Genomic DNA, 23,136 nt, shown 5'->3' with positions numbered 1-23,136 from the left:
TCACCGCTAGGCGGCGACAAGCGTCCGTAGCGTTAACCCAATGACCCTGTCGTATGGAAGTGACGTGGAGTGACGTAAATATCGAACACGGAATTAAATGGTTTTGTTTTTTTTTACACGGAATTAAATGTGAACGGCTGAATAACGTCCCGTCATGTACACAAGCGAAACCCCGATCGCTGGAGCGACCTCTGATAAAGTGATCCGCGTGACGGCGTAAAGTGAAAGACGTTTATTTCCTGTTTGTTTTTCGATATCGGACCTTTATAACTCCGGACCGAGCTCTGTACACACAGAGACGCACATTACTAGGAGTAAGATGGTTTTTGCGAACCTGTTCTCGAGGCTCTCCGCTGTGGATGAAGGAGTGAAGAGTGCGGGTCAGCCTGCCGTCACGCAGCGGTACTTAATGAAAGTTTACCGGGGTTAGATCTGTTTTTATGGCCTCCTCTTCATCACTCACTCTCTCTGTTTGGCAGGAATGAGCCTGGGGGAGGTGGGAGAAAGAGGAAAACTCAGTGCGAGCTGTTTGGATCTCACAAAAAGGTGAGCTAACCTTGGCATTAAGGTTTGACATAACACATTAAAACAATATATTTTAGTTTGTCATAGTTTGAGTTCAACCCATCCTGTCTCTACGACAGCCAATCATAAGAGAGTTGCTTAAAAACAGGAGGGCCAGTGTCAGATAAGCGCTGTTTCTTTTAATGTATCATGATGTAGATGTGTTCGCTTCATCAATCGGTGACCTCCAGCTTCCACTGGTGGGTTTGGCATCAAAGTGTTGGGGGGTTAGTATCAAATGTGTGGTAGCTGGGATGAAAATGAGCTGCTCCTTCATGAGTAAGGGAAAGAGAAGACAGGAGATGAATTGGGGAAGCACTGGCAGTGATGCTGTAGACGCTCTGTTTTGGTGTGGGTAGTGCCTGAAGGAGTGGTGGAAAGGAGCTTCTTGAAGAGTGTCTGGTTTGCATGATCTCTCGCTGTTCAACAACATGCAGGATAAGGGAAGAGCTTGAAGAGTGCTATAATGTGAACATTTGGTGTAAAACTCTACCAACCTACCTGCTGTGGTGAGCCTTTGTGGCCAAGGAGCAGCCAGTAGCTGCTAATAAAATAAAATGTAGAACTTTTATTTTTTTTTATATCAAATTTTTATGTGTTTATTTTTCTGCAGAAGCCGTGTGTCCAAGCCCAGGGACCCAGAACTCGAAGTAACGCCAAAGCTGATAACACAAAGGACAAAGTGTGTTTAATGCAGAACAGCGATGGTGAGCAAAGACTGAGCAAAGGCTTCAGTAACAGAGGCCGTCAATCTCAAAGGCAGAAACATCTGAAGAAGAAGGATGGACAGAAAGATCCATATCAGCACAAGGAGGGACGGAGAGGGAGATTTTCCCGTGGACAAGGAAGACCGATGTCTGGAAGAGGTGGGAGAGGCGGAAGAGGACATGAAAATGACATGATGGTAAGCAAGACTCCAGGATGGCTTTAATTACAAACGCCATCCACCATCAGCTGGTTAGAGCTGCAGCAGCTTGAGTTTATGATGGATTGGCTTGCCATTTCATGTCACGCCATCAGTACAAACAGATACTCGGATCCTTCGGCGTTAGTTGGAATATTTATTGAAGCGGACACATTAATTCAAGTAATCCTTCAGTGGAATCAAATTTAACTCGTCTCCTTTCTTTTAGGACTTTCAAGTGAAGCCAAGGTTCATGACTCAGGAGTTCAAGGACCAGAATGCGCTGTTGGTGGACGGGCGGTTACTTTGTCGACATTTTCTTTACGGACGATGCCTAAAGGCAGGTTGCATCACAGCTGGTTATTTAACTTTACCCGAATCTCTTTTTTCAGACTGCAAAAATGAAAAATGTGCTTTCTTTCCTTTCCTGGATACAGGCTGAGAGTTGCCAGCTGGAGCATATTCAGGGTTACAACGATCTCATCAAAGAAGTCTGTAAATTTTACATCCAAGGCTTCTGCACAAAAGGGGAGAGCTGTCCGTACATGCACAATATCCTTTGATATACTGTTGTAAGCTGCCACAAACACATCTCGTTAACCAAATGAAAGCGGAGGTTGTTGGCTGTCTTGTATTTCCTATACCAAGCTGCACAGTCTTTTCCTTGCAAGTTTTTCCATAGAAAAGGAAAATGCTATCAAGGAGAAGACTGCAAGTTTTCTCACGAGCCGCTTACTGACGTCACAGGAAAACTGTTGGATGAGGTGTGCACGGAGAAGTCAGGCATGAAAATGGTCTCAAAATGTTTTGCATGCATTGCTTTGTGCTGAAATCAAATGTAAATGCTTTGCTTCTTTTCACTGCAGTTATTAAAATGGCAACGTGACCTCTCTGAGCTTGCAAAAAAAGCTGAGCATGAGCCTCCGGGACAGCCGGCGAGCAAAGAGGAGGCAGGAATGACAGAAACAAAGGGGACCCCCAGTGTTTTCATGGACCCGCTCAGGTATGCACCTCTGAATTTAAACATGTCCTCATCCTCACGTGCAGTAAGTGTAATTGAAGGATTAGTTCATGAATATGAGACCGACGACACAGAAGATGGGCTTTTATGTGCAGGCATAGACTGTACATAAAAGATGGATTACATTTTCTCTGGACTACAGAGCAGCAAACATTAATCTGAACACGACTCGCTGCTGTATTCTAAGAGGAACTTAAGTTGTTACGATGCTTTTAGCCTTTAACAGGAATTTTTCTGATAATCCATGCACGTTACCTTCACTGGACATTTTTATTTTTCAGGCCTAACTTTTACCGCAGCGCAGATGCAGCTACAGCTACAGAAGGGGAACCCTCAGTACACCAGATACAAGAAATGGCCACAGTTACAGATGAAGCTGTTCTTCGGTGTGCAGCAGACACCGCCCGACCTCACAGCCCTTCATCAACCAGCAGTAACTGCCCGGAGCCAGTTTGTTATTCAGTGGAAGCCATGCTTGGACCTCAGCTGTACAGGTCTTTCCCTAGCTTCTATAATACTCCTGAAAGCAAAGAATCTACTACCCCTTCTGCCGCAGAGACCACCACCGAGGCCACTTTAGGCTCCACAACACAAAAGGAAGTTCCCTATTCTGTTGATGCTGTCCTCAGGTCCTTAAAATCAGTGGAAAATTACACCCTTGGTCAAAGACTCACTGCTTCAAGTGTAAAAACTGAGGAAATCCAGGATCCTCTCTTAAGTTCACAACATCAAGTACAAAAAGTCTCACTGAGTATCAAACATGAGCCAAACAAACCCTTCAAGAAAATGTACAAGAGCCTGTCTTCCCTACAAGTGCACGACAGCCTGATTTCTAGCTCTGATCTTATTCTTTCCTCTGGTACTCAGCAATGTGGAGCTATACCAGAGTCCCTGAAATCTGCTGAAATGGCTTTTCATGAAGTTAAACTGGAGCGTTTGCATCCTCCTGTTATAGATGAAGATAATCCTGCATCTTCCAAAAGCAAATCGGACATGAATGAAAGCTCACAGCTTCCTACAGATAACACCCGTCCTCCTAAACATCTCTCGGGTATTTCTCCCTCTTCAGGCGTCTCAGAGTTTAAAAGCAGAACTTCTGCTCCTGTTGAACCTGCAGATGGCTCCATTAAGACGAGTGACTCTGCAAACATTGCCGTTCACCATTTTGCAGCAAAGCAGCTTGCTGAGATCCCTCGGTACCAAAGAAAGACCAAATCTGTCTTCCAACCCGGTACACAGAAACGCTGTTCTGCTAAAATGTCACCGGAGTGCAGCGGGGAGACTCCAACTCTATCCGATTGTTCAGCTGGACGTAAAAAGACTCAGAAAATCCCCTTCAGTTGCCTTTTTAAAAACCCAATCGCTGAGAGCGTGACACCGACACCTGACCCAGTGAGAGCCTCACAGCCTGCACATTTCACCAGCAAAGAAGGACATTTAAAAACTGAAGTCAAACCTGAGAAAACCTCTGCTGCTTCCTTCCTCAGCCTTTTTGCAAACCCCCTCTCTGAGACTTTGAGTTTGCCTCCCTGCAGTCAGGCGTCAGCTGAAAGTCCTTTTCAAAGCGTTTCTAATGTAGAGTTGGCTCCTTCGTGCCAGGTCCAAACTGATGTTAAACAAAGTCCTGATAGTTGCTCCACAACCTCTGAAGCTGAGCCTGATCCTGTGAAGCAGCCAGCAGATCCAGCTTGCAGCATCGTGCAGGATTCAATCAAGGAGACTTCCTCCAGTCCAGCTCCGGGTGGTCCGAATCCATCTGAAACTCCGGCACAGCAGCAACTGCCTCACGTCTCATCGCCCACAAGTAAGGATGCGCTCAACACGTACAAAAATGTCTAATGTCCATTTGTGTGTCTGAAATGTGCTCTTAACGTCTGCCATAGGGGCGCCTAAGGATTCAGTCCTGAAATCCCTGTTTGTGAGCCTGAGCCCATACCAGGAGGATGGAGAGCAGCGGGGCGGCATTCAGATCAGTGGTGCGCCGTTTATTCACGCCCCCTAAAAACATTAAATACTTTAAATAAAATTTTAGTGGAATGAAACAGAAATCTGTTTGTTTTTTTTTTGTTTTTTTTTAAATTTCAGAACTAGAAATGAGCAACAAAGGTCGCGTCGGGCACACTTTTGGAAAACAACAGCACGAAGAAAAGAAGCATCGGGTACGTGAATGCATGTTTAACATAAAACAGTTTAGGTTTAGGCCACGCCCCCAAACTGAGCAGAAAGAAGAAGAAGAAGCAGAAAGAATCTGCTGTTTTCAAAGAATCAGGATCAGTTCAAACTGTACTTCTTTATCTGCAAGACTGTTAGTGTGGAAGAGAAGTAAGATAAGATAAGATAAGATAACCTTTATTAGTCCCACACGTGGGAAATTTGTTTTGTCACAGCAGGAAGTGGACAGTGCAAAAGTTATGAGGCAAAAATTAGAATACAATAAGAATAAATACAGTACACAACTGTACAGAATAGAATAAAATAAAATAAATATACAATAAGATAAAAATAGAATACAAATACTATATACAACTGAGTAAAAATACAACGATGACAGAAAGGATTATTGCACTTAGTATTATTGCATATGTATGGATGTGTGTGCTTGATCAGTTAAAGTCTTTATTATGGAGTCTGACAGCAGTGGGGAGGAAAGACCTGCGAAATCTCTCCGTCCCACACCGTGGGTGCCGCAGTCTCCCACTGAAGGAGCTGCTCAGTGCTGTCACAGTCTGCTGCATGGGGTGGGAGATGTTGTCCATCAGGGATGACAGCTTAGCCGCCGTTCTCCTGTCACTCACCACCTCCACTGGGTCCAGAGATGCTCTCTTCAGCCTCATCAGCCTCCACAGGCAGTAATTCTTTACATCGACAAGGTTCCCGAGAGTTCTTCAAAAGTTTTAAAGCCTGAAAAATCAACAAAATTAAGAGCATAAAATGACTTAAATTTCCCATAAATTTGATGAAAGACTATATTTTTGAGACTGGTAGGAAGAAAATACAGCTTTTAACTTAAGTTTTGTTACTGCTCACATTTATTGTCTGTTTATTTTCAGTGGTGATTGTACACATTTATCTGTTTTAAGATTTAGGTACGTATGCATTAAGCTAATCGAATAATTGGAGAGAAAAATACAAAATAAAAATGTGACAAATTGGTCACAATGGGCTGGCATGGCTGCAGGGCCAACTGTTCAAAATCCAAAAAGGTTTCACCTTTCATATTATTGTTCATCGGCAGTCAAATATAATACTGCATTTCAGCATTGTTTGGTTAGTATTTAGTTAGTATTTTTCAAATGGTGAGGGGCCCTGTTTGGAGTTGGTAGTTACTGCTGTAAAAAAGCAGTTTGGCCTCTGAAGTCTGTTTATTTCAGCGGTTTAGTGTTCGTGTGAGAGTTTTTACACAGACACTGATCAGAGATGATTTACACCTGAATATTGTGAGTTTTTCTATTTATTTCTTTGTGCTCTGCTCCTCAGACGTCCAGCAGTCGGCCCACCGTGAAGGCGTCTGCACGCTCAACAGACGACCAGCTTTCTTTTCAAACTCCTCAGAACTCCTCAGAGGTAACAGCAGGGCCGACCCTCAGCAGTCCAGGTGTGACCGAACCTCAGGTTAGAAACTCTGGCACGTACAAGCTGCCACTGGAACCAGCAACACCGGAGATCAACCACCACACCGACCCGAGAGAGATGCACTGCTCTAGGAAAGAAAAGAGGGGGCGTGGGAGGGTGGGGGTGACTCCACTGAAGGACCTTTTTAAGACTCTGGACAGCGCTGTTTTCCACCTGGGACGTTAACGTTGGGTTTCCTCTGTTAGATGCAATCATAGCGAAAATCATACTAGTGATGGGACTGTGAGTGTGCACTAAACCTGCACGTTTGCTTGTTCATCCATGCATCACCAAAGTTTTGACTAAATCACATCGGTGCATCAAACCAGATTACCAGTGTTTGCACAGTCCTGTCAGTCTTTTGGGTTTTTTTTGAAAATGACACTAAAACTGACACTTTTTTCCTGCAGTGTTTTTTTTATTTTTTGCTTTGTGATCAGTCGCGTAACTGTGTTCAGCATCTGACACATTTAAGTAAATCCTGTGTTTTAACAGGCTCATTGTGTGTTATTTTCTTTCAACATTTTTATACATTCCTGTGACTTAAATTTAGCTCACTGTAGAGATTTTTTATTAAAAACGTGTTTATTTTAATTAAATAACCCCAAACACTCATTTGTGCCTCAAACGTTTTGGTAAAGGTGTAAAATCTTCTACTTTGATACTGTAAGTAAACTTTATGCATATATTCCAAATTGTCTGATGTTTAGCATTTGTTGTTTCCATTTTCAGTGAATATTTGCCAGTTTTTTTAAAAGTTTTTTTCTCAAATAAAATGTTGACAGCATTAGTTCAGGTCATGATTCAGGAAGCGTAAAAAAGAGATGAACATCTATGCAACTAAGTGCATAGTTAAATGAAAAAACATACATAAAACACGTGTTCATATGGGTATTCTTGGTGGAAGACATTTTTTTCCCCTTCTGGAGGATTCTTCATTCAATCCTAACGATGCAGGTAAAATAAATAAAATGAAGCTCATTAATCTTTAAACCCAGCTTGTCATCCAGTACTGAAGATAGCCAAGTGGAACAGGAACATGACTAACACCAGGGTGGCGGTGGATCAAATCTGGGTGCTGATTATCAAAGGAGACAACCACATGTGCTTCTACAACACAAACATGGGAAACAAGTCTGAATAAAATTATTATAAAAGGTAAAATTTAAAGGAATAAATAAAAGGTACAAACAAATTCCCAAGATGGAAGTAAAAAAAGGTAAATGGGAAATAAGATAGATAAAGATAAGGGTGGAAAAATAAGAACGAACAAAACAAAATGAAAAATCCTCAAGGTAAGTGTAACGTTTTATTTAGTGCACAAACAGTTTTTCCTTTTTTTATATTGAGAGGCAGGAACTGACACGTTTATGCTTTAGAGTTCAGATTTTCAGCGACAGTAGCTGACTGTGGCCACAAGATGGCAGTAATTTTAATGCATAGAAACGGGCCAGGAGCTTAGTGACAGTGCTGTGTGATGTGACAGGCTTTGATATGTTTTATTTTATTGTTTTTGCATTTGACAAGACAAACGTTTAAACACATCAGCAGAGTGTCTCTGTGAAACAACGATAGATTCTGGTTAACTGAAGGCCCAGGCTGCTGATAGCTTCTCATGATGTTTCTTCCTCACTCTCTGTGTGTTTACACACCTCTCAGCTTTTAATTATGAGTCATTATTAATCTCCGGCTCTCTTCCACAGCACGTCTTTTGTCCTTCCCTCCTTCCCTCACCCACAGCTGGTCACAGCAGCTGGCTGCCCCTCCCTGAGCCTGGTTATGCTGGAGGCTTCTTCCTGTTGAAGGAGAGCTTTTCCTTCCAACTGTTGCCATGTGCTTGTTAATGGGGGGTAGTTTTTATTGTTGGGGTTTTCTCTGCATTCATCTCTATTTTGTGCAGAGTCTTTATGGGCTTTAGGTGACTGTTGCTGTGATTATGTGGGGTGTAAATAAAACAAAACTGAATCTAAATTAAATAACTAAAAATTAGGAAAGAACGAATTGAAAAGTTTTACATTTAAAGACAAAGTTATTTCTCATTGTTTTCATCAATAAGTCTTTTAATTACTCCATGATAATAACATGTTTTTTACTTGCTAAAAATCAGAAATACGTTCTTGAACAGTTCAGCTCTCACTTCTTCTTCTGCATTATTTTTAAATGGGAATCTGTAAAAAGTAAAAGAAAAAACAAAACAGGTCAAACTTAAACCGCAGGTCAGAAAAAAGCTTCAAACCTCATATTAAATCCTACTAAATACTCTTGGTAAATATAATAGGACATGACTATAGCTGTATCTTTGGTTGTATACAATAAGCATGTAAATACAGACTGTACGGGCGACTGAACTTACCTCAAGGGCAGCCTCTCTTTCAGAGTCCACGCTCAGGACGGCGCTCGCGCTCTCGCTGTCAGGTTGAAGGAAGTTAAGTCTGATCCTGAGAGGTGTTGATGTGTCATCCACATAGTTCTGTAAGAAACAAAGTCGTTGTCATCATCGTTTCAAAACCGCGGTAAAGTGAGCCGTCATTTGTGAGCCGCGGTCAAGCCAGCCGCCTCCTATCCGCCGCATAAATTTCCTTGCGCTTTTACACCAGTCTTTACGGTAGCGCCTTTTCGCTTTATATCCTGATTGAAAGCCTAGACACACAAATTACAATGGAACAGCTCAATACAGCCATCGTGACAGTCTGGTTGCATATTCAAAAATTCATTAAAAATCATTCTTAAAAGTTGATGCCAAGCTTTCAACACAATCCTCTTCTCGGACACCTACTTTACCTCTGGGCCAGGTTTTACCCAGATTTACTGTAATATTACTCAGAAATCACAGTAAACTCATATTCAGTGCAATACAGTCAATACACTACAATTATGTTTATTTCAAAAATTCATTAAAAATCATCCTGAATAGTTGAGGTCCAACTTTCAACACATCCCTCCTCTGGGACACCTACTGTACCTGTGTGCCAAGTTCCATCCAGATTCACTGTAATATTCCTCAGAAATTAATGGAAACATTTATTCAATCTAATACAGTCAGTACAATAGAATTATGTCAATATTCAAAAATTCATTAAAAATCATCCTGAGTAGTTGAGGTCCAACTTTCAACAGATTCCTTCTCTGGGACACCTACTGTACCTGTGTGCCAAGTTCCATCCAGATTCACTGTAATATTCCTCAGAAATTAAAGGACATTTATATACAATTCAATACAGCCAATACACTACAATTATGGAAATTTTCAAAAATTCATTAAAAATCATCCTGAGTAGTTGAGGTCCAACTTTCAACACATCCCTCCTCTAGGACACCTACTGTACCTGTGTGCCAAGTTCCATCCAGATTCACTGTAATATTCCTCAGAAATTACAGGAAACTTTTATTCAATCTAATACAGTCAATACAATAGAATTATGTCAATTTTCAAAAATTCATTAAAAATCATCCATAGTAGTTGAGGTCCAACTTTCAACAGATTCCTTCTCCGGGACACCTACTGTACCTGTGTGCCAAGTTTCAGCCAGATTCACTGTAATATTCCACAGAAATTACAGGAAACTTTTATTCAATTTCACCGTCAAATTAATAAAGCTTCTCCGATTCTGATTTTTCTGTACATATGTAGGTTATGTATTTCAGAAATGTAAATAGAGCTTGTTCGTTTAGATTTTGTATTGCATTCTTTTTCATTTTAATACCTTTTCTAAAAAATTACACTAAGTTTAGAAAATAATGTGATTCTCGCAGTTTGGGTTTGTGACCCAACCCTTTTTGCATTAGTTTTGGTATTTGTTGATTAAGATTACTATTGATCAATGTATGTAATTCTTGTTTTTGCTGTTATTAGTTAGTACTTTTAATTTGGCGATACTTTGTTACGTTCTTCTAATTCTCCCTGACAGCTCATAGTTGCTCATTCTTTACTGCTTTGTTTAAATAGATCGTTTCGTGTCACCTACCATTACAATTCATTCCAATCGCCCTTGTTTGTTAATGTGAGGTATACATTCGTCATGTTTCCTGTTTTAAGAGTCTGTTTTCCTTTCTCATGTTCAAGTCTTGGGTGTACCCCTTAATATTTTATCTCATACTGCTGGTCGCCATCATGTTCAGGTCTGTAGTAGTGTTGACATAGTCACAGTAATATTAATAACAGTCGTATTTTAGTCTCGCCCATTTCAGGATTAATTACAGTTATTGTAACCTATTGCTTTTGCCTTGTTGTATGTTCAAGTTTCTTCCATCAGCCACAATAAAGGGCTCTCTTTTAGTTCATCACAGTTTTGTTGTCCTCTATGTCCTGCTTTTTAGTCTGCTTTTAAATTACATCATCTCACCCGCTGTATAGTAAGTAAAACATATTCCATTCTAAACCTTGCGGTAATCTTTAAGAACATATTTTTAAAAATTGAAACAAATTGAAAAATATTTTTTCAGAAGACTATTTGTAGTGGATTCATCTTATCAATGAAGTAGAGTTTCTGAGCAAATATAGATGTCTATGTTGTTGTTGGACCTCAACTACTCAGGATGATTTTTAATCAATTTTTGAAAATTGACATAATTGTAGTGTATTGGCTGTAGTAGATTGAATATAAGTTTCCTTTATTTTCTGAGGAATTTTACAGTAAATCTGGATGGAACTTGGCACACAGGTACAGTAGGTGTCCCAGAGGAGGGATGTGTTGAAAGTTGGACCTCAACTACTCAGGATGATTTTTAATGAATTTTTGAAAATTGACATAATCCTATTGTATTGACTGTATTAGGTTGAATAGAAGTTTCCATTAATTTCTGAGGAATATTACAGTGAATCTGGCTGAAACTTGGCACACAGGTACAGTAGGTGTCCCAGAGAAGGAATCTGTTGAAAGTTGGACCTCAACTACTCAGGATGATTTTTAATGAATTTCTGAAATTTCCATAATTGTATTGACTGTATTGGGCTGTTCCATTGTAATTTGTGTGCGCGCGTGTGGGATATAAAGGAAAAGGCGCTACCGTAAAGACTGGTGTAAAAGCGCAAGGAAATTTATGCGGCGGATAGGAGGCGGCTGGCTTGACCGCGGCTCACAAATGATGGCTCACTTTACCGCGGTATTTCAAAGCCTAAAAATACTACGATGGTAACAAACTCAAGCACTGTTATTTGATAAGTCTTAGAGTCAGTAGCGGTTTTTGATACGGGCGACATGGGCGGTTGCCCAGGACGGCATCATGGTGGGGGGTGGCATCATGGGCATCGGCAACAACCCCCCCCAAAAAGAACCTTATGCACAAGAGGTACAAGTTTTTACTCTTGCAAAGAGTATATCACATATGGACAAATTCGACGGGCCATTAATTTGAAAGGCGAAATCAGACCAACATGAAATTTACATGGTTTTACTGTCGGGTTGGATACTGTTGATCTAAAGTGGAATTATCCTGTGGAAACAGCATCTTTCAATTTAAGAGCATTTTGAAATCGTTAAAAGAGTAGGTCGTCTACGGGCAATTTGAAAATACTTTTATTTTGGAAGGCAAAATCAGAGTAACTTGATCTTAACATCGTATCTCTGTGGGGTTGTATACTGTTGATCTAAAGTGGAATTCTCCTGTTGAAACATGAATTTTTCATTTAAGAGCATTTTGAAATCGTTAAAAGAGTAGGTCGTATATGGGCAATTTGAAAAGGCTTTTATTTTGGAAAGCAAAATCAGAATGACTTGAAATTGACATGGTAACATCGTGAGGTTGTATACTGTTGATTTAAAGTGAAATTATTCTGTGGAAACAGAAAATTTCCTTTTTAGAGCATTCTGAAATCACTGAAAGTTAGGTAAGTTATGGGCATTTTCAACAGGCCATTATTTTGGAAGGCAAAATCAGAATGACTTGAAATTGACATAGTACCATGGTGTGGTTGTACACTTTTGATCTAACATGGATTCATCCTGTGGAAAGAGCAATTTTCATTTTTAGAGCGTTCTGAATTCTTTAAAAGAGTAGGTCATATATCGGCAATTTGAAAAGTCTTTTATTTTGGAAGGCAACATCAGACTGATTTGATATTGATATGGTATCACTGTGGGGTTGGATACTATTGATCTAAAGTGGAATTATGCTGTGGAAACAGCAATTTTCCATCTTAGAGCATTTTGAATTCGCTCCAAGAGTAAGTCATATATGGGCAAATTGAAAAAGCTTTTATTTTGAAAAGCAAAATCAGACTGACTTGAAATTGACATGGTAACATTGTGAGGTTGTATACTGTTGATCTAAAGTGGAATTACCCTGTGGAAACTGAAATCTTCCTTTTTAGAGCATTCTGAAATCACTGAAAGTTAGGTAAATTATGGGCATTTTCAACAGGCCATTATTTTGGAAGGCATCATCAGAATGACTTGATATTAATATGGTATCACTGTGGGGCTGTATACTGTTGATCTGGAGTGGAATTACCCTGTGGAAACAGGAAATTTCCATTTTAGAGCATTTTGAAATCACTGAAAGTTAGGTCAATTATGGACAATTTAAAAAGTCTTTTATTTTGGAAGGCATAATCAGAATGACTTGATATTGATATGGTATCACTGTGGGGCTGTATACTGTTGATCTAAGGTGGAATTACCCTGTGGAAACAGGAATTTTCCATTTTAGAGCATTTTGAAATCACTGAAAGGTAGGTCAATTATGGACAATTTGAAAAGGCTTTTACTTTGGAAGGCAAAATCAGAATGACTTGATATTGATATGGTATCACTGTGGGGCTGTATACTGTTGATCTGGAGTGGAATTAGCCTGTGGAAACAGGAATTTGCCATTTTAGAGCATTTTGAAATTGTTCCAGGAGCAAGTCAGATATGGGCAGTTTGAAAAAGCTTTTATTTTTGAAAGCAAAATCAGAATGACTTGATATTGATATGGTAACATCGTGAGGTTGTATACTGTTGACCTAAAGTGAAATTATCCTGTGGAAACCGCAAAATTCTGTTTAAGAACATTTTGAAATCGTTAAAAAAGTAGGTCGTATATGCTCAATTTGAAAGGGCATTTATTTTGGAAGGCATAATCAGAATGACTTGATATTGATATGGTATCACTGTGGGTCTGTATACTGTTGATCTAAAGTGGACTTACCCTGTGGAAACAAGAATTTTTCATTTTAGAGCATTTTGAATCGTTAGAAGATTAAGTCAAATATCGGCAATTTCAAAGGGCCATTACTATGAAAGGCAAAATCAGACTGACTTGATATTGATATGGTATCACTGTGAAAAAGACTGTGGTTGGAAAGTGTTGATATAAAGTTCAAATAGTATTTGGAAATACGACTTTTGCTTTTAAGAGCATTATTAAGTCATTGAAAGAGTAGTTCAAAAATGAAGATTCACAGGGCTTTTACTTTGAAATCCAAAATAAGATGGCCTTGATAGTGACAGGGCACAATTAGGGTACAAGGCTGTGTCATATAGATCTAACATTAGAGTTTGTAAAAAAACAAAAAAAACAAAACTAAATTATATGTTATTATGTTCTTAACATATCTGTTAATTCACTCGAAGTTGGCTTTTATTTTGAAATCCGGTTTCCACATCCATTCCCGTAATACTTTGAATACACAGGGAACGTAAAACAAACTGGAGGCTGGCTTGACTGCAAGTCTCGAATTGGAGGCTGGCTTGACACAAGTAGCTTATCCGGGGGAACACCAAGGCGTTCCCAGGCCAGCCAAGAGATATAATCGCTCCAGCGTGTCCTGGGTCTGCCCCGGGGCCTCCTCCCGGTGGGACATGCCTGGAACACCTCACCCAGGAGGCATCCTTGTCAGATGTCCGAACCACCTCAGCTGGCTCCTTTCGATGTGGAGCAGCAGCGGCTCTACTCTGAGCCCCTCCCGGATGGCCGAACTTCTCACCCTATCTCTAAGGGAGAGGCCAGCCACCCTTCGGAGGAAGCTCATTTCCGCCGCTTGTATCCGAGATCTTGTTCTTTCGGTCACTACCCACAGCTCGTGGCCATAGGTGAGGGTAGGGACGTAGATCGACCGGTAAACTGAGAGCTTCGCTTTTACACTCAGCTCTCTTTTCACCACGACGGACCGGTGCAGCGTCCGCATCACTGCAGCCGCAGCACCAATCCGTCTGTCGATCTCCGGCTCCCTTCTCCCATCACTCGCGAACAAGACCCCGAGATACTTGAACTCCTCCACTTGGGGCAGGAACTCATCCCCGACCCGGAGTGGGCACTCCACCCTTTTGTGGCTGAGAACCATGGCCTCAGATTTGGAGGTGCTGATCCTCATTCCCGCTGCTTCACACTCAGCTGCAAACTGTTCCAGCGCAAGCTGGAGGCCCTCACCCGATGAAGCCAACAGAACCACATCATCCGCGAAAAGCAGAGATGAGATTCTGAGGTGAAAGCCCTCCGCCACCTGGCTAGGACTGCCACTGCTTAGAGTAACCCTTAAAAACTAAGCATTAATACTGATGAAAATGAGTTTTTCACTTCCGTTTGCATCATTCAGGTAGATTCATTGGGATTTTTTTTTATTTCATTTTTTTAATGTAGCTACAAATCGCCTCATCTTATCCACCTAACATTTCACACACACTGCTGCTAAATGAGCAGATTTACCCATTTTAATACCCATTTGTTTGATTTTTTAAAAATTAAATTAAATTAAATTAAATTAAAAAGACGACATTATCCTGCTGTTGTCTGTGGTGTTTTGGTCTCTGGATACAGGATCAGGGTCTGCCTGCCCCTAGCTTATAGTTACGGTTGGATCAGGTGACCCTGAATCCTCCCTTAGTTACGCTGCATTAGGACTATGCTGCTGGGATTTTGTTCCGCAAGCACCTCTTCATTCTTCAGCACTCTGCATTTAATCATTAGTTATTATTAATCTCTGTCTGTTTTCCACAGCTTGTCCTGTCTCCCTCCCCTCACCCCCAACCAGTAACAGGAGATCTATGGCTGTCCCTCCACTGGTTGTGCCTGAGGTTTGTTCCTGTTGAAAGGGAAGTGTTGCTTTCCACTGCTGCAGAGTGCCAACTCATAGGAAGCTGCATGATTGCTGGTGTTTTCTGTAGGATCTTTATTGAGGTGATTGTGATTTGGTACAATATAAATAAACCTGATTATTGATATTAAGGGCGATATATAATGCCTTTAATTAAGCATGTCCAAAGCTTGCAGTCAAATGATTTCCTGTGGCAAACCCTAAAGGGCGTGGAAAAAGAAAAGGACTTGTAGACAAATCCCCGCCCACCTTTTCTCAATGGTTTAAACCCCAAGCTTGCGAGGGGCAGTCAGTCAGGTAAATGTAAAGTGTAAAATAATCATGTAAAATGTCTTTTATATGGCACCAAGCCCTTTGAGGCTCGGCTAAATTCAGAATCTTATGTGACATGTCCATAGTGCGTGCTATGGCTTAAAACAGCTCACAAAACTGGCGCTTTAAGGAAAAGTGGTGATTGAACGATGTGTTAAAGTCATCAGAGAGTGAATAAATAAACAGATGATGTTCAGCATTCTTACTGCTCTGTTGATGGAGTAGCTGACGCAGGTGTTTTCATCTCTCAGCTTCAGGGTCTGACTGAACATACTTTGACTTGCTTGACTCGTCACATTAAGTGTGTATGTGATGTTCAATGCTGAGCTCACTGGCCCTGAAAAAAAGTCACATTAAATAAATACACATTAATCTGGATTTTTAAAAAACAGTTTAAATGTTCCACATTTGTCCGCTCATCACGACAAACTTACCTGCTTTGCTCTTTGTTGCTTCGACCTTTTCAAAGCATGCCGTTATTTTAACCAAAGCTACATTTTTATCTGGACTCAGGGCGTCAAGGTTCTCAGGGTGAAAAGACAGACGAGCCAAGACGTTGAAGACCGGCTTGGATCTGAAAGGAAGCGAATGAACTTAAATAGATTGTCGCTTCTTCTGTCGCTTAGCTTCTTTTATAGGTGCAGTGTTCATATAATATTCACCTGAATACAACAGCTGCACCACGTGATTCAACCACAACACCCGGGAGTCCATCCTCCCCGAGGTCCCCAAAGATGGCCCTTCCAAAGAACTTCAGCCCATGGTCGATATTTTTTCCCATGATTCTCTGAAATAAGAAGATATTAGAGCCGAGTCTAAATACCTCTTTCAGATGACATTACATGTCTGTGTGCTCTCATAAGTGTAAGTCTGATAATATTATCATGCTGCAGATAATTAAACTTCAATGCAAATGCACAGAGGGTTTTGAGAGTGTACGAACACAACTCCATAAGCACAGACAAAAAAGAGAAAAGGCTCTGCACGTCGTTCAGTCGTTATTCTACAATATTTTGACTTGAATACATTTAGGCTGGCAGGTTGTGGAGTCTGACAGAGAAACAGAGATTCTACATGTTCTAAACCCACCATTTGAACTAGTGTTGGACACAAAGTTCTTTGGGCAGGTTGTCATATCTTTGAAGTTATATTACAGCATTACTAAAACAATCAAGAGGCAAGCATGGAGGGGCAACAGTGTTGTGCAGATCCATCATTTGTGCCTCAGTTTTCTGATGGTTTATAAGATTTGAAGGTTATAGAAATAATTTTCCTCCTGAATCTTTGATAATAACGTAAGTAATAAAGGTCTTTTAAAGGCTTTTTTTAAAAAAAAAACATTTTTAATTCATTTTCGGTCCAGTTCTTGTACCTGATCATTTTTTTCATTTTTAAAACCACCTAACACTGTCATGGTCCTGGGTCGTTGACCCAGCGTTTTGTGTTTTGTGATTATTTCCCTCTGTTCTAGTTATTCTGTGTCCTCCCCCCTTGTGTCCGGTTCGGGTTCTAGATTTCCTGTTTTGTTCTGAAAGTCTGTGTCTGTTGTCATTGTGTTCAGCTTGTGTCCTCCAGTCATCATGTGTATTCAGATCAGCTGTTCTTCCCTCCTGTGTGCGATTACCCGATTACCTTGTGTGTGTGTGTGTGTGTGTGTATATATAGTGGGTGTCGGTCTGTGTTCGTTGTCGGCTCGTCTGTGTTTCTTGGTATCCTGGTCCTTGGTCTGCGTCTCTCTGCTCCGCTCTCCGTTTTGTAAGATTTCAGGTTTGCTCTTTAGTTTCTCCCAGTTTAGGTTTGTCATTACTCATGCTTCATTGCCTGTTTTTGCCACTGCCACCGTGTAAATAAACTTCACTCGTATCATCAGTTTGCTGCATTTTGGGTCCTCCTTTTCCTCCACTCCACACGGCTCACTCCGCCAGCCGTGACAGTACGAGCCGACCAAACATGGACCCAGCGGCATCCGCACCTCCCGAGGAGCTTCGGAAGGAACTAATTGACTCTGTTTCCAGGTTGGTTAACCTATGGCTCGAGCATGAGGGGGAAGAGTGTCTCCGCGCTGTAGAAGCCAGGCTACAGCAGCTCATCTCTGCTCACTCCTGGCTGCTGGACTCTCTTCACCCGCTCGCACAGGACTTCATACTCAACGAACCGGCCCGCCGGAGGTTTTGCCCGGCCCGCCGGAGGTTTTGCCCGGGAGGAAGCGACGATCGCGCCGTCGGCGCATCACCCCACAGCCGAAGACTAGGACTTTGGAACTGCCAGCTGTGGTGAGTGAAAAGGACCCTTTTTCTGTTTTGGACTGTGTGTCTGTTTATTCCGGGGCTGTGTTTTTTGAGTCGGCTGCCCTGCCGGTAGCTCAGTTAGCTGCCCAGCAGCCACTAGCTCAGTTAGCCACTCAACCGTCACCCCCATTACAGTCACAGCCAGACCTATTAGACACTTGGTTACAATCCATAGCTCAGTCAATAGCTCAGTTGACAAGAGACTCATCCGCCTTATTATCACCTATTCAGCCATCGTTGTCACCAACTCCTCCTGCACAACAAGTTAAGTCCATCCAACCCGGAAAGAACTATTTTTCACCTGTTCATGTCAAGCAGAGAGACACACCACATAATATTGTAATCAGTCCTCAAAAGCTGGCCAGCCCAGAGACTGTGACACACTCCAGGGCCTCCCCAGAGGCTGGGTCCCAGCCCCCGGCCGACTCTGGACCCCTGGAGATTAAGAAGCCAGCTGAGGACTGTATCCGGCTGTCGCTGCCTGAGCTGAGTCGATGCTCTGTGCAGCTGCAGTCTGCTTTGTGTTTGCCAGAGGCCCGTGCGCCTGCTGGTTCTGAACTGTGCCTGCCAGAGGCCCGTGCGCCTACTGGTTCTGACCTGTGTGTTCCAGGGGCCCCGGTGCCCACTGGTCCAGAGACTGTTTTCGCTGGGGGGCCCGAGGAGCCCGTCCAGCCTCCTGCTTCGCCTGCTGGGGGGCCCGAGGAGCCCGTCCAGCCTCCTGCCTCGTCAGCTGGGGGGCCCGAGGAGCCCGTCCAGCCTCCTGCCTCGTCAGCTGGGGGGCCCGAGGAGCCCGCCCAGCTTCCTGTCTCGCCAGCTGGATGGCCCGAGGAGCCCGTCCAGCCTCAAGACTCATCGGCTGGAGGTTCAGGAGAACCTAGCCAGCCTCCTGTCTCGTCAGCTGGGGGGCCCGAGGAGCCCGTCCAGCCTCAAGACTCGTCAGCTGGGGGGCCCGAGGAGCCCGTCCAGCCTCAAGACTCGTCAGCTGGGGGGCCCGAGGAGCCCGTCCAGCTGCCAACTGCAGCCTCATCATCCTCGCCAGCTGCAGCCTCCGAGCCTTCATCCTCGCCCGGTGCAGCCTCGTCATCTGCCTCGCCTGGCCCGGCTGCAGCCTCGTCATCTGCCTCGCCGGGTCCGGCCTCTGCTTCAGCCTCATCATCTGCCTCGCCGGGTCCGGCCTCTGCTTCAGCCTCGTCATCTGCCTCGCCGGGTCCGGCCTCTGCTTCAGCCTCGTCATCTGCCTCGCCTGGTCCGGCCTCTGCTTCAGCCTCGTCATCTGCCTCGCCTGGTCCGGCCTCTGCTTCAGCCTCGTCATCTGCCTCGCCTGGTCCGGCCTCTGCTTCAGCCTCGTCATCTGCCTCGCCTGGTCCGGCCTCTGCTTCAGCCTCGTCATCTGCCTCGCCTGGTCCGGCCTCTGCTTCAGCCTCGTCATCTGCCTCGCCTGGTCCGGCCTCTGCTTCAGCCTCGTCATCTGCCTCGCCTGGTCCGGCCTCTGCTTCAGCCTCGTCATCTGCCTCGCCTGGTCCGGCCTCTGCTTCAGCTTCGGCCTCGTCTGGTCCGGCCTCCGCTTCGGTCTCGTCTGGTGCTGCGACGGCCACGCCACCTTCGGGTCCCGAACTGCCGCCTCGACATCGGCGGTCATCTACCAGGCCGCTGGTGGAGCGTCATCGTCAATATGGACGACCTCCTAGACGCCGCCGCTGCCTTCCGCGCGGTCGGCCTCCAGACTTGTGTCATCGTCGCCGTTGCTGTCCGCACGGTCGGCCGCCTGAACGGTTTCCCCGTCGCCGCCGCTGCCGTGTGCACGGTCGGCCCCCTGAACTGCCTCCACTCCGCCACCGCTGCCTTCCGCTCGGTCGGCTTATGGATCTACGTCGCCGACGTGGCCGGCCTCAGAAGATGAACTGTCCTGGACTTCTGAGTTGTCAGCCTCCGGGCCGGCCTCCTGAACTGTGTTTTGTTCTCGTGCTCCAGCATGTGTGTTTTTGTTTTGGACAATTCTCCCGGTTCGCTGGAGCTTGTGTTGGTCCCTCCGTCCTGGGCCCCCGCCGCCCGCCCTGGGTTGGTCGTCTGTTTTTGTTTTGGGCTGTCTGGAGCCAGCCCTTGGAGGGGGGGTACTGTCATGGTCCTGGGTCGTTGACCCAGCGTTTTGTGTTTTGTGATTATTTCCCTCTGTTCTAGTTATTCTGTGTCCTCCCCCCTTGTGTCCGGTTCGGGTTCTAGATTTCCTGTTTTGTTCTGAAAGTCTGTGTCTGTTGTCATTGTGTTCAGCTTGTGTCCTCCAGTCATCATGTGTATTCAGATCAGCTGTTCTTCCCTCCTGTGTGTGTGTGTGTGTGTGTGTGTGTGTGTGTGTATAGTGGGTGTCGGTCTGTGTTCGTTGTCGGCTCGTCTGTGTTTCTTGGTATCCTGGTCCTTGGTCTGCGTCTCTCTGCTCCGCTCTCCGTTTTGTAAGATTTCAGGTTTGCTCTTTAGTTTCTCCCAGTTTAGGTTTGTCATTACTCATGCTTCATTGCCTGTTTTTGCCACTGCCACCGTGTAAATAAACTTCACTCGTATCATCAGTTTGCTGCATTTTGGGTCCTCCTTTTCCTCCACTCCACACGGCTCACTCCGCCAGCCGTGACAAACACTGACCTGTGAATCATTAAAGCATAAACAAAACTCAAAGACTGAAATTATCTAAATTGTTCTTCTAATTCAATTTCTTTTGACACGTGTCGTTTGATTTTTTTTTTTTTTTTTTTTTTTTTAGAGTTGCAGGAAATTCCACACAATATTTTCAGTGGAATCTTCAAAAATGTCAAAGATAACAGAGTTGGACAGAAAGATTTCTTTTGAACTAACACAGTGGAGGCTCTGTTATGGTTCGGGGCTGTCGTTAAATGGCCAGTCGGGTTCACGATTTGTCACAATTTACAGAATTATGAACACGGAAGAGTACAGTCAGATTTTGATCCACCTGGAAAGCGCCTGATTGCCGATGGCTACCTTTTTTTTTTTTTTTTTCTTTTTTTTTTTTTTAGCATCACAATGATCTCAAACACGCTGCCAACACAGTAAAAGTATACCTTTATAGAAAAGCACACAGTGGAACACTAACAGTCATCAACTGGTTTCCCCAGAGCCTGGACCTCAACATTACTGAAGCAGTGTGGGATCATCTTTATAGAGAACAAAAGGCAGCCAACATCCAAAGAGAAGCTTTGAATGTCCTTTAAGGAACTAATCCTGAAGACTACCAATTGCAAGAAAGAAATGACCTGCCTAAGAGAGTTCGGGCTGTGTAAAAGAATAGAGGCAGTCCAAAGCTTGTTATAACTGTACAAACTCTATTTTTGCCTCTTATATCGTATTTCCATGTATTTTGCACATGTTTGCAAGAAATCACTACACCTACTTAGCATTTTAAAAGCAGAATATAAAGACATGACATGTGGCTCAAGACCTTTGCACAGTAGTATTGTCGGTGTCACCTGGCTGAAAGTGCTGACTATCCCTCTCTGCCTGTTGCCATGGTAGATATACACAGCCCCGCTCTTATCATCCTCAAGCGGAGCTCCGACAGCTACGTCTCGGAGTCCATCTCCATTCAGGTCTGGAAGACTGGATATGGTGGTGCCAAATCTACCCATAGATGGTCCCGTCACATCCTGGTTACTTTCCAGTACAGTCTAATAGGAAACGAGGATGTTAATAATGGACTATGAAAACACATGCATGTATTTTATCAGCTTTAAAGCTCACACAGTGTCACACTGGATCTTAGTTTTTATTATAGCTCACCTCATCACTCACAGAGTAGATGTAGACCCGGCCTTCTTTCTTCACCTGAGGCAGATGAAACTGTGGAGCTCCTACCAGCAGGAAGTCAGTGCTCCCATCTGAATCAACATCTAATGAGCACAGCTCAGCACCGAAGTAGGAACCAATCTAAAAATGTTTTGAGTGTAAAGGATGATTTAGAAAGTCAAAACCAAACCCAAAGACACAGCTTCAAAGTAGTACAGTTATTAAGAGCTGTCCTCTTAATATGACACAAAATCCAAACTTTTACAAAAGTTTTGGCACAAATATTTCCATGCTTTAGCTCAAATCTGAATATTTTTAAAAATCATGATATTTCCAGTTACCAACCTGTTCTCCACGAATTTTCTGCACTTCTGTCCAGTGTATGCAGTGGTGTCTGAAAACGATCTGTCCTGTTTGCTCAAACTCTGGTAAACCCACGAAATACAAAGGAACACCGTTTTTCTTTCCGATGGAAATGGAATTTCCTGCAACATTTATTTATTTATCTGTAAAAAATGTTTGGAATCATGTATGATTTTCGTTCCACTTCTCACGTGTGCACCACTTTGTGTTGGTCTTTCACCTGGAATTCCAATAAAATTGATTCATGTTTGTGGCTGTAATGTGACAAAATGTGGAAAAGTTCAAAGGGGTCGAATACTTTTGCAAGCCACTGTATGTCACTTTAACCTTTCAGTTGAATTTGAATTCAATTACTTGGACAGTAGCAACAACACGGGCACCGTCTCTGAAAACGCCCCTGGACCACATTGACAACAACCACGAATACTCTTGGGGTCAATGAAAGTAAATATGCTGTGTGGGCGTTATTTATTTTTCCCTCGATCAGGACAAAGGTAATCTTTACTTTTACCCAAGTTTAAGACAGCAACTAGAGTTACATGACCTTTCATTTTATCTTTGCACTTTTGGGACATCAAACGTGCTCTGATCATCAAATCCCAGCTAAATTTTTCCCCTACTTTCTTTCCAGTCCATTTCCTGTCCCCATCCTCTATGAGAAACATTAAATAAAAAGTTCTATTGTGCCTTAGTGAGATCTGATCAGACAGAAATAAGACAACAAAAAACATGCACTGATTTGCACAGAAAAGCTGTACACCACATTAATGATGCAAATATGATTTAATATTTTGATACTTTGCATCTTTAGATTAGCTTTGATACTCACCCATTGTTCTTGTCAGACAGTAACTGAAGCACCTTGTTTTGGAAGAAATCTTTTTGTTCTGTAGTAAAGATGCGGGTGGCTGTCATATCAATGTTGAAAGCCAGACATACGGAGGTGGCTGCAGCACGTCATAAAAAAAAAATATCATGATTTCATCTTGTGTAAAACGTTTGGTTGGCAATGGTAACACACTGAATTTGAGATCATCGGTTTTAGAAAGTTACAGAAACGGTTCGACTGAGGCCGTAAATCAAAATTGGGACGATGTGGTGAGAGGGGGTCCTGATACACAATACACATCTGATTAAGTGTATTGGCTTCTTACGAACTTTTGTCTACATACAAAGAAGCTTGTGACAAAAACATACTACAAATACTGTGTTCTAATTTGAGCATCCAGAGGATCGGAGGATAAAGTGTGACACATTTTCCACAACATGA

At 43.0% G+C, this 23,136-nt stretch overlaps 1 protein-coding gene and 1 pseudogene across 2 annotated transcripts; one reads left to right on the top strand and one right to left on the bottom strand.

Annotated features, from left to right (window-relative positions):
- Nucleotides 1-133: 133 nt before the first annotated feature.
- LOC146631231 (uncharacterized) lies at nt 134-6,413 on the top strand (annotated as a pseudogene). Its single transcript, XR_014906242.1, has 10 exons — nt 134-402; nt 480-546; nt 1,178-1,468; nt 1,698-1,808; nt 1,906-2,232; nt 2,335-2,471; nt 2,771-4,293; nt 4,373-4,465; nt 4,575-4,648; nt 5,967-6,413. The product of XR_014906242.1 is annotated as an uncharacterized LOC146631231 (transcript).
- Nucleotides 6,414-7,401: 988 nt separating this feature from the next.
- Nucleotides 7,402-22,699, bottom strand: LOC146631230 (integrin alpha-L-like). Its single transcript, XM_085356656.1, has 9 exons — nt 22,696-22,699; nt 21,849-21,988; nt 21,498-21,644; nt 21,188-21,385; nt 16,089-16,213; nt 15,861-16,000; nt 15,633-15,763; nt 8,455-8,571; nt 7,402-8,269 (listed from the first exon to the last, which is right to left on the bottom strand). The coding sequence occupies exons 1-9, from the start codon at nt 22,697-22,699 to the stop codon at nt 8,258-8,260; spliced, it is 1,014 nt and encodes a 337-aa protein (XP_085212782.1). The 3' UTR covers nt 7,402-8,257.
- Between the last annotated feature and the right edge of the window lie 437 nt (nt 22,700-23,136).

This window comes from Diplotaxodon limnothrissa, linkage group LG6 (genome assembly GCF_057381915.1).
Source record: "Diplotaxodon limnothrissa isolate DT_005_m linkage group LG6, D_limnothrissa_male_GT1.1, whole genome shotgun sequence".
Lineage (NCBI taxonomy): Eukaryota > Metazoa > Chordata > Actinopteri > Cichliformes > Cichlidae > Diplotaxodon > Diplotaxodon limnothrissa.
The sequence above is the reverse complement of the archived record's forward strand: the minus strand, read 5'-3'. Positions and strand labels throughout refer to the sequence as shown.